This window comes from Carassius carassius, chromosome 1 (genome assembly GCF_963082965.1).
Source record: "Carassius carassius chromosome 1, fCarCar2.1, whole genome shotgun sequence".
In the NCBI taxonomy this organism is placed as follows: Eukaryota; Metazoa; Chordata; class Actinopteri; order Cypriniformes; family Cyprinidae; genus Carassius; species Carassius carassius.
In genome coordinates this window covers 11,865,402-11,880,315 of record NC_081755.1, presented here as the reverse complement: position 1 = coordinate 11,880,315, position 14,914 = coordinate 11,865,402, and the positions used below count along the sequence as shown (strand labels likewise).

The 14,914-nt window shown below is 40.5% G+C and overlaps 1 protein-coding gene, 1 long non-coding RNA gene and 1 pseudogene across 5 annotated transcripts in view; 2 read left to right on the top strand and 1 right to left on the bottom strand.

Moving 5' to 3' along the window:
• Nucleotides 1-14,914, top strand: part of LOC132146673 (zinc finger protein 501-like) — a 306,725-nt pseudogene that overhangs the window by 90,453 nt on the left and 201,358 nt on the right.
• LOC132148387 (zinc finger protein 883-like) overlaps nt 12,670-14,914 on the top strand; it is a 203,032-nt gene continuing 200,787 nt past the window's right edge. For all 4 annotated transcript variants that reach the window (XM_059557208.1, XM_059557338.1, XM_059557163.1 and 1 more), the window contains exon 1: nt 12,670-13,018. In XM_059557208.1, coding sequence (XP_059413191.1) covers nt 12,739-13,018 — 280 coding nt within the window. In that variant the 5' untranslated portion in view covers nt 12,670-12,738. The remainder of the gene's footprint in view (nt 13,019-14,914) is intronic.
• Nucleotides 12,723-14,914, bottom strand: part of LOC132153426 (uncharacterized) — a 189,937-nt gene continuing 187,745 nt past the window's right edge. Inside the window, exon 3 of the long non-coding RNA XR_009436794.1 lies at nt 12,723-12,839. This is a non-coding gene — a long non-coding RNA (uncharacterized LOC132153426). The remainder of the gene's footprint in view (nt 12,840-14,914) is intronic.

The window sequence follows — 14,914 nt, the reverse complement described above, 5'->3', positions numbered from 1 at the left end:
CATTGAAAACTGTCAGAAAACAAGAAACTTGAAATTTAAACAAGCTAGGAAGTTAATGGAATTGCTGAAAGAGCTCATGAAATCAAAGGAGAATGCAAATGAAGTGCAATCTAACTTGGTTAAATTAATCGACATCTGTGATGAAGCCAAAAGAAACCATGAGTCATTGGTGAAGTTACCACTGCCTGAAAATGAACTTGAAAAGCAAAATCACTGGTTTCAACAAAAAAAGGAAACTTTTGATGGTTTTATACAAGATGTAAATGTGTGGTTTTCAGAGGTTGGGTGGCATAAAAAACACACCATTGCTGAAAGTGTAAACACAGATGACATTGGACCAGATGACAGTGTTTCTAATGTGTCAAAACCTAAATCAAACCACAAATCAAGTTCTTCAACACGTGCATCTTCGACATCCTCTGCTTGCATTAAAGCTCAGGCAGAAAAGGCTGCTCTCATGGAACGGGTTGCTGCTCTGCAGAAAAGGCATGACCTTGAGGCACAGGAAGAACAACTGAAAAGGAAGAAAGAACAACTGGAATTAGAGACTGAACTGGCAGCAACCAATGCAAAAATTAATGTACTTGAATCAATGGAATCAAGAAACAGCTCAAGAGTATCTGATGGGATGGACTCGTATTTGAGAAAAGGAACTGCTCAAAAGAAAACGTCAGTCGAATTAAATCCACATGCAAAGACCTATTTACCTAATCAAGTGCAACAAAGACAGAATGTGCGGATGGGAACTGAATCTTCTTCCCAGCAACCGGTTGTTCGACCAAAGGAAAGAGCTGATGGACCATCTGCTAGAGCTCAAGATATGACTCATCTAACACAACAACCTGTATATAATGATGATAATGAAGGTGATATATATCACATAATTCAAAGGCAAAGTGACATCACAGCTCTTCTCACTCAACAAAATCTCTCTTCTACTTTACCACCAAGAGACATTCCTGTTTATGATGGTGATCCATTGCAATATGGAGTTTTCATGAGGGCATTTGAGAGAGGAGTGGAAAGAAAGACCGATGACTACAGTGACTGTCTGCATTTCCTAGAGCAATACACTAGAGGGCATCCAAAAGATTTAGTCCACAGCTGTCAACATTTGCCTTCAGCTGAGGGCTATAAAAGAGCAAAAGGTCTGCTAAAAGAACATTTTGGTAATGAACATAAGATTGCTACAGCATACATGGACAAAGCATTTGCCTGGCCAGCGATCAAGCCAGAGGATGTGAAAGCATTGCAAGCGTTTTCATTATTCATGAGAGGTTGTTGCAATGCAATGGAACAGCTCACCTATATGGAGGAGTTGAATGTTGCTTCCAGTATGAAGACCATTCTTCTGAAACTGCCTTACAAGCTCAGAGACAAGTGGAGGAATAGGGCATGTCAGGTCCAAGAACAACATGGACGCCGAGCTAGTTTCTCTGACTTGGTAGACTTCATGGAGAGACAAGTGAAGATATTGTCAGATCCACTTTTTGGAAATATCCAGGATGCTAAGACAATTACATCTGTCAAAAGCTTCACTTTTGTCAAAGCAAGAGAAAATCCGAGACCAAGAGGAAGCAGTTTTGCAACTACTGTAACACCTGTAGAAACTGTGTGACTTGTGGTCACACATTGGTGCGGTGTCCACAAATCAGGAAAAAGATGCACAGGGAAAAAATAGACTTCTTAAAGAAAAGAGGAGTCTGTTTTGGATGTTTGAAGGTAGGACACATGAGCAAAGACTGCAATAGTCGTTTGACTTGTGACTTGTGCAATAAAAATCATCCTGAAATACTTCACATTGAACAAAAGGACATTGGGAAGAATACAGAACTGAATGAGAAATCAATTGGGAGCAATGCCGTTCTCTCAGCTCATACATGTGGGCATATTGGGGCCGGTGAAGAGGCCTGTCTCTTCTCAATCGTTCCAGTACAAGTAAAGACTCCCAAGGGAGACACAGTGTTGCAAACTTATGCATTTTTGGATCATGGAAGCTCATCTACCTTCTGCACAGAAAACTTGATGAGAAGACTGAATGTTAGAGGACAAAAGGCTAGTATTCTTCTGCGTACCATGAACCAAGAGAAACCTGTGACCAGCCATCATATCTCAGCTTTAGAGGTATCAAGTCTGGACAAAAATGATTTCATACAACTGTCCAATGTATTTACACATAAGACCATGCCTGTTTCCAAGCTCAACATTCCAAGAAAAGAAGACCTGACTCAATGGCCTTACTTGAAGGATGTCAAGATGCATGAAATAAATGCCGGTATTGACCTGCTCATTGGCACAAATGCTTCTAAGGTATTGGAACCTTGGGAGGTGGTCAATAGCCAAGGGGAAGGACCATACGCTGTGAGGACCCTACTGGGGTGGGTCATCTATGGTCCCTTGAGAGGAGACAACGACATCAGGGATGAGAATGGCTGCCCTGTTGCTGCTGTCAATCGAATGTCTATTGTGAATCTAGAGGAGTTACTGGTTAAACAATACAATCATGATTTCAATGAAGTAACCAGCAAGGAAACAGAGGAAATGTCCAGAGAAGAGATAAAATTCTTGGATATTGTGAATCACTCAATAAAAATGACAGATGGTCACTACTGCCTAGACTTACCTTTCAAGCCAAAAAATCCCAGCATGCCAAATAACCGTTGCATAGCAGAGCAGCGCATCCAAAGCCTGAAACGCAAGTTTGGTAAAAATGAGATGTTTCACAATGAATATACAACTTTTCTCAAAGATATGCTTGACAACGGCTATGCTGAAATGATACCAGTAGATCAACTGAATCGTAATGATGGGGAACTCTGGTATATCCCACATCACGGGGTGTATCACTCAAGGAAAGGAACCTTAAGGGTGGTCTTCGACTGCGGTGCTGGCTTTAAGGGAACATCGCTCAATGAACAATTGCTACAGGGTCCAGATCTTACCAACTCACTCATCGGAGTACTCATCAGATTCAGACAGGAAACCGGTTGCCCTGATGGCTGATATCAAAGCAATGTTTCACCAGGTCAAAGTGTCAGAAAAACATATTGACTATCTGCGATTCCTATGGTGGCCTGAAGGTGATGTGCAGCAGGAACTCGTCGAATACCGGATGAAAGTACACCTCTTTGGAGCAGTGTCATCACCGAGTTGTGCAAACTTTGCACTAAGAAAGACCGCTGAAGATAACAAAGCTTACTTTCCAGCAGAGGTTACAGACAACGTAAAGAACAACTTTTACGTAGATGATTGCTTGAAATCCATGTCAACGGAACAGGATACTGTTCTTATGGTAAGAGACCTGACTGCTCTCTGCCAAAAGGGAGGTTTCGTATTGTCAAAGTGGATCAGCAACAGCCGTAAAGTATTGGCATCCATTCCACAAGAAAACAGAACCAAAGAGACAAAAGAGTTGGACTTGGACAGGGACAACCTGCCGATGGAAAGAGCACTAGGATTGCACTGGTGCGTTGAAACGGATGTGTTCATGTTCAGAATAACTGCACAGCCACGAGCATATACCAGACGTGGCATCTTGTCCGTGGTTGGCTCTGTATATGACCCTTTAGGATTCCTAGCACCATTCTATTCTGCCAGCCAAACTGATTATGCAGGAACTCTGTAAAAAAAACCTTGGATGGGATGAAAACATACCCCAAACTGTTTCTCAGCAGTGGACAGGATGGTTGGCAGATCTGAACAAGATGACAGAATTTAGAGTGGACCGTTGCATGAAGCCCTCAAGCTTTGGTCAAATTAGAAATGCACAGTTGCACCACTTTTCAGATGCAAGCGAGAGTGGATACGGTACGGTTTCATATCTTAGACTGGAAAACAATGATGAGGAGGTGCATGTTGCTTTCATGATAGGGAAAGCAAGAGTATCACCATTAAAGCAAGTAACGATTCCCAGATTGGAGCTCACAGCTGCAGTTCTAGCTGTCAAGGTTGACCGAATGCTTCGGAAGGAATTACAGCTTCAGCTGAACAAATCCATCTTCTGGACTGATAGCACAACAGTGCTGAAATATATCAACAATGAAACCAAACGCTTCCGAACATTTGTAGCAAATAGAATCTCCTTTGTAAGGGATATTACTGATGTGTCACAATGGAGATATATTAGCACCAAGGAAAATCCGGCAGATGAAGCCTCTAGGGGGCTAACAGCAAACCGCTTCTTAAGCTGCAAAAGATGGATCAAGGGACCAGAGTTTCTCTGTCAACCAGACAGAGAATGGCAGAAACCTCATTTGGAAACTGCAATATCTGCCAATGATCCGGAAGTCAAGCAAGACATCACAAGTAACCTCATTGTTAAAAGTCCATTGAACCCCACCAGCTCTCTGATAAGTTATTTCTCTTCATGGAGAAGTCTGATGACAGCTGTAGCTTGGCTACTTAAAGTAAAAACAACTATCTTACTGCTGACAAGAAAAAGAAAGGAGATTCAGACTGCTGTGAGTAACTTTAAAGATGAGTCCAGCCAATTAAAGGAGATGCAAGCTTTTAAAGCAACACTCCAAAGACAGTGTTTAAAGCCAGAGGATCTGATGCAAGCAGAACGTGCAGTTATTTCTTTCAGCCAAAGACAGAGATTTGAAGAAGAACTATCTATGCTAGAGGCCGGTAAAAATGGTGTTAAAAGAAACAGTCATCTGTACAAACTGGACCCGGTGTTGGATGATGGACTTCTGAGAGTAGGTGGTCGTCTGAGTAGACTAGCGATGCCTGAAGAGGCAAAGCATCCAGTTATTCTCTCGAAAGACCTGCACATATTCACACTATTGCTACGACATATCCATGAACAACTTCGCCACGGTGGAAGAAATCATATGCTATCTCGACTCCATAAAAAATACTGGATTATCAAAGCTAACTCGGCAGCAAGAAGGATCATAACAGATTGTGTTGTGTGCAAACGACAGCGGGGAAGAGTTGGAGAACAGAAAATGGCAGACTTGCCCCTGGAAAGGATTCTACCAGACAAGCCTCCATTTACAAATGTTGGAGTAGACTACTTCGGTCCTATAGAGATCAAAAGAGGACGAAGTCTTGTTAAAAGATATGGCGTAATCTTCACCTGCATGGCAAGCAGGGCAGTACATCTTGAAATCGCATATAGTCTTGACACAGATTCCTGCATCCATGCATTACGAAGATTCATTTGTCGACGAGGTCAAGTGCTGTCTTTAAGATCAGACAATGGAACAAACTTTATTGGAGCTGAAAGAGAACTGAAAGAAGCACTCAATGCCTTGAATCAGGACAAAATCCAGACAGAAGGGAATAAAATGGTACTTTAACCCCCCAGCAGGATCGCATCACGGTGGTGTATTGGAGCGTTTGATCCGCATGGTTCGGAATGTACTGCACTCTGTCCTTAGCCAACAGGTTCTGGATGATGAAGGATTGCAAACTTTAATTTGTGAAGTTGAAGCAATTTTAAATGATCAACCCATTACAAAGCTTTCTGAGGACCCAATGGACCTGGAAGCACTCACCCAAAACCACCTTCTTCTGTTGAAAACCAAGCCAATACTACCGCCTGGACTCTTCGTAAAAGAGGACTTATACCTAAGGCGCAGATGGAGACAAGTGCAATACATGGCAGATCTCTTCTGGAAAAGGTGGACACAGGAGTACTTACCTTTAATCCAAGAATGTCAGCGGTGGTCAAAGGTAAAAAGGAACTTTGCTCCGGGTGACATAGTCGTGGTGGTTGACTCCACTGCACCACGAGGCTCCTGGTTATTGGGCAGAATACTGGAGACGAAAGCAGATGCACAAGGGCTTGTGCGTACCGTTCGGCTTCAGACAAAAAACAATATATTGGAAAGACCAATAACAAAGATATGTCTGATTAAAGAGACTGAGATAGAGAAGGACTGATGGTAAAGATCAGATCCCACCATGTGCCGTGTTCTGGACACCTCTGGCCCAAACAAAAAAAAGTGTGTGTAATGTATATGGCTCCTTTCATTATTTTTTAGTAATTGTTATTTGTTATATAAGACAATTAGGGGCCGGTGTGTAGGAGCCATTTATGTTTGCATAATATTTTATTTTGTTTAGATATGTTTATAGCATTATTTTGGACACTGGGTGACAGTGATTAGATGCACATGGTTGTATATAAGGGTGCATAGGTGACAGGAAGTGGTAGCCACAGGTAGGGGGAGCACAAACAGTTCTCACCAGACCACAGACAACAGACAACAGAGCCACAGACAAAGCTACAGAGCACGGATTACAGATCAAACAGCATAGACCTACACGTAAACAATTGAAAACAAGATAAGAAATCAAAAGGTATGTTCATCTGTTTGTACAATTTATTACAATAAACCACAAACCTCAACTGCAATAATCTCTGGAAAATCTTTGTGTGTCTGCGTATAAAACTTCACCCCTACCTGTGTGCATGATGGCAAAGTTATAGTAAAACAGGATAAGGATTGCCAAAACACTTAATGGCCTTAATTGATAAAACAAACGAGACGACTTCAAGTGTTTTAAATTTGACCTACCTGTACCTATTTAACGTACTCGTACGACTTTTAGGTCTTCACGAGTCTCCCTATTGGTCTGCTAGTGCCACTGTGGGAGGAAAATACTAGTTTACTGGGAAAGTGAGCAAGTAAAAGGACTATACGACGAGTCTCCCCTCTGGTCTGACAGCCACGCTGAGGGAGGAAAAGGCTAGTTAGCACAACTTGACAGAGTTTGCTCACACTATATGTTTATAAAAATAACGTAGCTTTATATCTAATAAACATCATCAGAATAAAAGGTATAACGTTAAAGTTAACTTACCACACTCTTGTGGGCTTCACAATAAATCTGTCATGGTGCCATGCCATCGCACGGGGAGATGTTTGTTAACATCTAAAAATTACCTAAAATGCAACTCATTACACTCTCTGTGCTGTCTGATTTGGGGGGATGGACATTGATAAATCAGACATTATTTTAGTTTATCCCAATTTGTTGATACTATACTAATGTAGACTAACCATGTTCCGTACACTTTTCGCCCTTTGCCGCACGCCAGCGCCCACTCCTCCGCTGTTGAAAGACAGACAAGCATGCTTGTGTGCTCATTCTCCGGAGGAATTCCTATTGCACAGTCCACACTTTGATTGATGTCTTTTGGACCAATAGTTTTTGAGAAAAGTGGGGAAAGTATCTCCACCGCACGTGTACGGAAGATGATATGTGTTAACGGTGTTCCGTACAGGCTTTAATGATGTTCCGTACAGCGCACATACTTTGATTTTATGACGAAAATGGACATCTACCGGATCAACTTTGAGCTATTTATTTATTTTTAACTACAGGGACAACACAATTTCAATGAATAAGAAAGGTGAGTACTTTTTTATTTGTTTAAAATTTAAGTTTATTGCTGCTTTAATAAGCTAGAGGACCATGCGAGCTAGGCCTAATTGTGTCGTGATATTGATTATGGCATGTGGGTTAAGCATGAACCCTGTGAAACGTTGGTGAATAACGTAACCATATATTTCTGAAGAGAAAGAAGGGTAAACAATTTGAACTGATTCAAAATATTTAATAATTAACAAATGTGAAAAGTTCAAAACATGTAAATGATCAGGATGCAGGGGTGTGTGTGTGTGTGTGTGTTGTTACATTTAATTCTAAACTGATTTAAAAAAAATACCTTAACTGGAAATTAACATGTTCATTTTATGCGCACTATTTACATTGTGTGTGTGTGTGTGTGTGTGACTTGTGTTTTTATGTGGACAGACAACATTTATGGCAAAGCCAGTCAGTGTCTGGCGCTTCCTCCACTTCAGCGCACTCCAGGTGGAACCACAAATGGCACAGAGCACACTGGACCCATTCATCAATTGCCTCATCTCCTGAGCCAGGTGGGACCACTCTACGGCAGAGAGCGCAGTGTTCTCCATTTTCAGTAGGAGGAGGTGCCTGGTTCTTTTGCTTTCTGGCCTCCTGGGCTTGCCTTTTTTCCTGCATCTTTTTTGCCATTTCTTCCCTGCGCTTTCTCTTCTTTACTTCCTTCTCTTCCTCCTCAGTTTCTTTTTCTACCAGCAGGTTGAAATACACATTGCTGGTGATGACACGGGCTGGCAGCGGAATGCGACACCTCACCTTCTCCTTCCTCTCCAGAGCTGGACTCATGAGGACGTTAGCCAGACTCTCTGGAATTACACCTGTTGCCACTAGGTAATTTTTGGGAGCCACTTTATTAATTTTACAAGTGGGGCAAGGTGTTTGAGTGATATCTGTGTCAGTAGGTGATGCGATGGATGGTGTGGTGGGAGCGATGGATGGTGTGGCTGATGAAGAGGCTGCAGGGCTTTATGGTGTGGCATCACTTCCATCTACAGATGGGAGCACTCTCACCACCTAAGAAAATAAAACGTATGTAAAACTTATTAAAACACTTGAAAAGAAATGGAAGTAGTTTAGAGGATGAATTACCATTGTATTAATGTCGAAATTACTTGGGTTGTGTCCACAGCATCCCTGGACAGAGGAAAAATTCTGGCTTTGCGAAACCCAGCCTGGATGTTTTGGGCTGTGACAGCAGTGGGGTAGACATGTTTGAGGAGAGATGAAATCTGTCTCTTCCCCACAACAATGTCCCCTCGCACCAGACCCATCCTGGAAGCCATGGTGGAGAAAGCGGTCTTCAGTGGGTTGGAGACTGCAATATCTAGGGGCTGTAGTATGTGTGTGGTGTGGGCAGGTAGGCAGAGAATTTCAAACTGGTTTTCCCTGCAGGACATGATCACATCTTTTGAGATATGTGTCTCGTGTTGGTCCATGATTAAAATGAGTGGTCTCTCCTCAGGAGCATATCCAATGAAATGGTGGAGCCATTTCAAGAAGTGCTCGGAGTCCATGTAACCCTTCTCCTGGATGCCATAGAGGGCGTTGGGGGGCCCATCCAGCCTATAGGCATTACTTGGGAGGCAGTGGACCATGATGTGCTCCCTGGTTGTCTGCTGCTGTTGGTACATGTGTTTTCTCCTAGTCTGGCGCAGGACCTTCTCCCTGGACTGAGGCTTGTCTCCAAATCCAATTTCATCACAATTATAGATCAGATGTGGCTTGTTCTCCAAATTGTGCTTCACATGAAGGGCCTCATACAATTGAAAAAAAAAATGCCTCAATGGCCTCCGGTGTAGCACCATGGACTCTGGCTCTGTCCAGGGAATGTGCCATCCTGGAGGCCAATTCTAGATGGCGGGCCTTACACCTGGACCACCACACATCACTTGGCCCCTTCTCCAGGTTTACGGTGGTGGTCTCACTTCTGCCACTCTCCTTAATGATCCCAACAGCCAAAACTTTGATAAGGGATCTGGTCACAGGGAAACCATGGTCTGCCATCCAGAATGTAAGGGACAGGAGAGCCTCTTCCTCTCCAGGTGTCAGGGCCAAATTAGGATGAGGGTTGTGCACATATTTTTTTTTTATAGTCCTGTAGGGTGGTGTGGGGAATGCCAAAAAGAAGAAGAAACGCGTTAGCAGCACTGATCTATATATGACTGGATCGCTCATCGCGTTCTAAACTGCCAACAGACAGTGAAGCCGCTTCTATATTATAGCTCAGTGGTTAGCAGTATGTCCACTGTTTAGCAGTATTTCAGACTGGACCAACCAGACAGTAAAACGGCGACTAGGGATGCCACAAGTACTGCCACTTCACTACCAAGTCGGAGCTAAAAATTTTAAAATGTGATGATACCAGCGTCTCTGTAGTACCGGTAGTAAGTTCGAGTATATTCGTTACCCGCAGCTGCGTTCAGTCGCTTCCGTATTAGTCGAAGCGCAGGGCTCCAGACTGTAGCCGAATATATACTAGTGTCTGTGAATATTAAACTGCAAAATACTATTTAAATATTACTCCTGCAAATTCTACATCTGTGTGGGTGACGGGCGCAGATGCACGGGAGCTTGCTGTTTTGTAGTCTCTGCCGTGTGTCACTATATGAGGACACAAACGCATAAACCATCATTTCATGAGAATTTACCGTTTCATTTGAGAAAACTGTTCGTTTTAACGTGAGTAAATTGACAATATATTAAGCTACTGTTGTAGACTACAGTAGATTTAGCTATGTCCATGTAGTAAAAATAATTTGTCTCTATTAATAATAATAATTATGCCTCGACGGTTCCTTGTTTTTTACTTGTTTTGTTGTAAAGAGATTATCTGATTAATATATCATTTTTTATATTCCTAGACTTATTTGTTGCAGTTTTTTATACAGTTATATTGTAAAACTAAAATAACTTTTTTAGTTTGAGGTGTTAGATTTTTGGCTGCATTTGAAGTTCATTTTGCTTAAGAAAATAAATAATATTACTGTAAAATTCATGTCAGATAATAAAAATACTGTAATAAATACAGTAGTTCACCATGTATTTGGTGGTCATAGTGGCCAAGTGGTCATAGCCCACAACTGATGTTTAAATATTCCCATTTCAGAGCATTTATTCAACAAAAGGTAATTTATTTATCAATTTTGTAATAACATAATATTCATTTCATTAAGACTGTAATACTGTGAGAAGCATAAATTAAATAGAAATGTACATTTTCGCAGCTCTTGTCCTCTCCCCACCAAAGAAACAATTTCACGTTTAGCTTGCCCACCGTCCATTTTCAATCGTAGCGGACGCACCTAGCAAACCAACTGAAATCTCACTGAAACAAATGGTGTGAGAGTCTCTGTCGTGATCGAGGGTCAAAGAGGGGGAAATGAAGATGACACAGATATATATTTGATGTTTGACAGGGAAGTATTTATTCAGCTATTGGCGGTAAAAGGCCCGTTCGGTGAACAAATAAAGTAACTGTCGTTAAAACACCTGGAGTCGTCTCGTTTGTTTTATCAATTAAGCCGTGCTAACCAGCAGATCCCTCCCGCAGTGGAGCTGACTGACCGGCTGACCATCGTGAGGCAGACGGGAAAAGTCCTCGCCATAAAGAAGAACTTCAAACTTTTATATTTACACCATTTATTATCCACTGGCAAATCCGACACGTTTGCCCACAAAGATAGCATTTTTAATCTATTATGAAGCAGACGTGCCTGTATGCGCTCACAAAAGCGTTTTTATTGAAGTGAAAATGTTATATGGGTGTTTGAGTTACACGCAGAAACATTCAAAAGCATTGAAACTTGTTTTAAGCCTCTGCCCCATGAATGTATAAATAAAACATCCTACATTTGCTAAGTAAACTGCCAACATTTAAATTTTTTCTACAACGTTAATGTTAACCCTTCAGCTACGACAGTTCAATCCCGACTGGCTTCGTCAAGTTTCATTAGTGACTCTGCCATAACTGTATTTTCAAATATTAAAAAAAAAAATATGTACATCCAATTATATATAAGCAGCTAATATAAAGTGAAATATAATTATCTTACCTTGATAGTTTAAAAAAGTTTATCCATTGACACGCAGGCGCAGACCGTGTTGAAGTGGAGAATAGCAACCGTTTTTTTTTTTTTTTTGAATGAGAAGGGGCGGGAAGACACGCACGTCAATCATCGCATGACCCAATGACCGCATAACACAAGTGCTTAGATTATAAGAAGAAAAAACCCTTTGAGATACTTATAAATAAAATAAAATAGGATTATTCATAAAATAAATAATCTTGTATTGTTACATTATTATATAACCCTAAATTATATAAAACATGAAATACATACAATTAAATAAATGTAATTGTTATGGTTATGTAGCTACCGATAATTATATAACTATAAATATATCCTAACATAGCCCAAATGTGGCCCATCTGGGACCCACAAATAAACAATAATGGGCAGCCTAACTGGGGCCCATAACTGTATCCAAGCTGGGGCCCACATTCAGCCCATCAAAGTGCCCACTCTGAGCCCATGCCCAGTTGACACCCACATAGCCCAGATAAATCCAATGTGGGGCTCACATGGACATGTTGGCTGGGTTGCTGTCAAAATACTCTGTCATTTTTGGTCATACAGATAAAAGTAATCAATCTTTTGACGTTTATTTGTGTGCAGTCCGAATAACAATGAAACGCAGTGCTTCTGTAAAATAATTAGGCTAAAGCAAACAAGATGCAGTTTCTGCTGTCTGGGTCATATGAACTTGAGCGTGACCCAGGTTGATTTACATGAAATTTAATGTGTGTGCAATATATATATATATATATATATATATATATATATATACATATATATATATATATATATATACACATTTAAAAAATATATATTTTACTAAAGTTGGCATGCTGTGATCTGTAGCCTACTGTATTTTCTTTTACTGTAACTGACAGATTCCAGACAAAAAATATACAGTCCGGGAGTGGGCGGGAACGGGATGGGATTTTTTTTTGCGGGAGTGGGACGTGGAAATCCACTCCCGTGTCACCCTCTGGTCTGCAGATTTACACTCCAGTCCAGCGGGAGGCGCTAAACACATACTTTTGTTTGACAAACACCATTAAACCTCAGAGGAAGAAGTGTTTCACCACGCTCTCTGTTGTTGTTATGTCGGTATGCTGCCTTAATGCAAACGGTTAGATATGTTTCTATGTATATAGATATATATATAAAAAATGTTATCAGTTCAGTAAATACCTGTAATATTCTCGTCTTCACATCGTGACTAAGTTCTGAAGCGAGCAGGAATATCTGGAGGAGTTTATCATCTGAACTGAGATCTGCTGCTGTGAAGATGGAGTTTGTGAAAGAGGAGAGAGAAGAGAACACGAGTGAACCAGAAACCTTCACAATAAAACACGAGGAACCAGAAATAAAACACGAGGAACCAGAAACCTGCACAATAAAACAAGAGGAAACAGAAACCTGGAGAATAAAAGATGAGGAACCAGAAACTTTGAGAATAAAACACGAGGAACCAGAAACCTGCACAATAAAACAAGAGGAAACAGAAACCTGGAGAATAAAAGATGAGGAACCAGAAACTATGAGAATAAAACACGAGGAACAAGGAGGTTGGTGTTTATTCTTCATTCATCTTAAATGACTATTTGTGGTACATTAGGCTTACAAAGCTTTTTTTTCTGGGTATTTTTGAGGCCTGGAGAATTTTAATGTGTGTATGTGTGTGTGTGTGTGTGTATAAGCATATTAATAACTTGTGATAACACTGTAATCGGCACAATCTGTGCAACAATAATATGCTGTGCTGCATGGACGTAGCCTACATGTTTGTGTTTTTGAAAAAACAACGTTTATTTATGGTTAGTGAAATTCTTTTTTTTTAAGTCACTAAAATAAGGCAACGATACACATACAGAACATGTGTTCACAAAACATAAATGATAAATGTTGGAGTAGGAGGGTGTTTTTAGTCCAAAAGTAGTCAAATAAAGCATGCGCATCTGTAATAAAAAGTGCCTCACATGGCTCCGAGGGATGAATAAAGGCCTAATGTAGTAGGGTTGTGACGATAGTATCGTGTATCGATGATAGTCAGAGATATCCACATAAGCAGATTTCTCTGTCGATAGTGAAGATGATATTAGGCTAATTTTCCTATTGATGTATTAGATCATAATAATAACTATTATTTTTTTATTAGGTGGCTTATAATTCGGCTATCAAACTGCCCAGCTATTTCACTTCAGCACCGCATTTCACACACACACCGCACGCAGGAGGATTATAGTAGTTGTTTTAGTTGCTGAAGTTGTCCGCTTTGACTCAGATAACTCGTTAAATCCATGAAATGAAAGAGACCGAGAATGAGGAGTTGGTGTCCAACACATTTAATGGCTGCTACACGACAACGTGCTATTCTCATTCGTGAAAGATTAACTCTTTCTCGTGTTACAAATAAAGTAAAGACAAAATAATAACAAGGCGGCAGAGTGAACTTATCATCCATAATAGTTCTCACATAGTCCTTCTCTTAAAGACTGTTCACTTATAACACTCACTATGTGGTGATGACGTAGAAGGACTACGTGAGAATCACCATGGATAAATTCAGTCTGCCGCCTTGTTATTATTTTTATGCACTTCGCACTATAATGTGAAGCACGCAAAATACATAGTTTTGGCCGCTATGAAGTCTCCATCCACAAACGGACATAGATCGTCTGCAGATATAAGGTATTTCTTTAACTACACTAGGTTTCTAAAATAATATCCTACAACAACAATTTTTTAATACATTTAAAAAATGTTTTTAATATTTTTATTTTTGTTTTTATGTTTGAGCTTATATATCTAGTTAGGGCTGCACGATATTGGAAAAAAATGACATTGCGATATTTTATTTTTCTGTTATATATATATATTTCAATATGAAATCTAATCAAATTTTTTTCTTACAAACAAAAATGGGGTGAGCACACTTACATTATCATTTTAAATGATTTAAACCGACACCATAGTGTCAATTGATTAATATGCGCGAGGGAGAGACAGCAAAGCCAACGCTTGTGTTGTTTGAAGACGGTCTCGCGCGGTCTCTCTCTCGCGCTCTCTCTCTCTCGCGCAGCGCTCTTTCTCGCGCTCTCTCTCTTTCTCGCGCGCGCGCTCTCTCTCACTCTCATGCTGTCTTTCTCTCGCGCGCGCACGCTCTCTCTCACTCTGCCCTGTCAAACTGACAGGACTTAAAAACACATGCTAATGATTAGGGATGCACCAATACCACTTTTTTGGAGTACGAGTACTTGCATTTCAGTACTCGCCGATACCGAGTACTTAATAAAAAAACATGATTTCAATTTACAGGTAACAGCTTTAGTCATATAAATTTAACAAAAAAACAAGGGACTAGTTTGGAATTAAGAACATTTATTTAAAATGAAAAGCATGTTGTATGCAAAATATTACAGAATAAATGATTATAAAAAAAAAATTAAACAGTGACAGTGTAA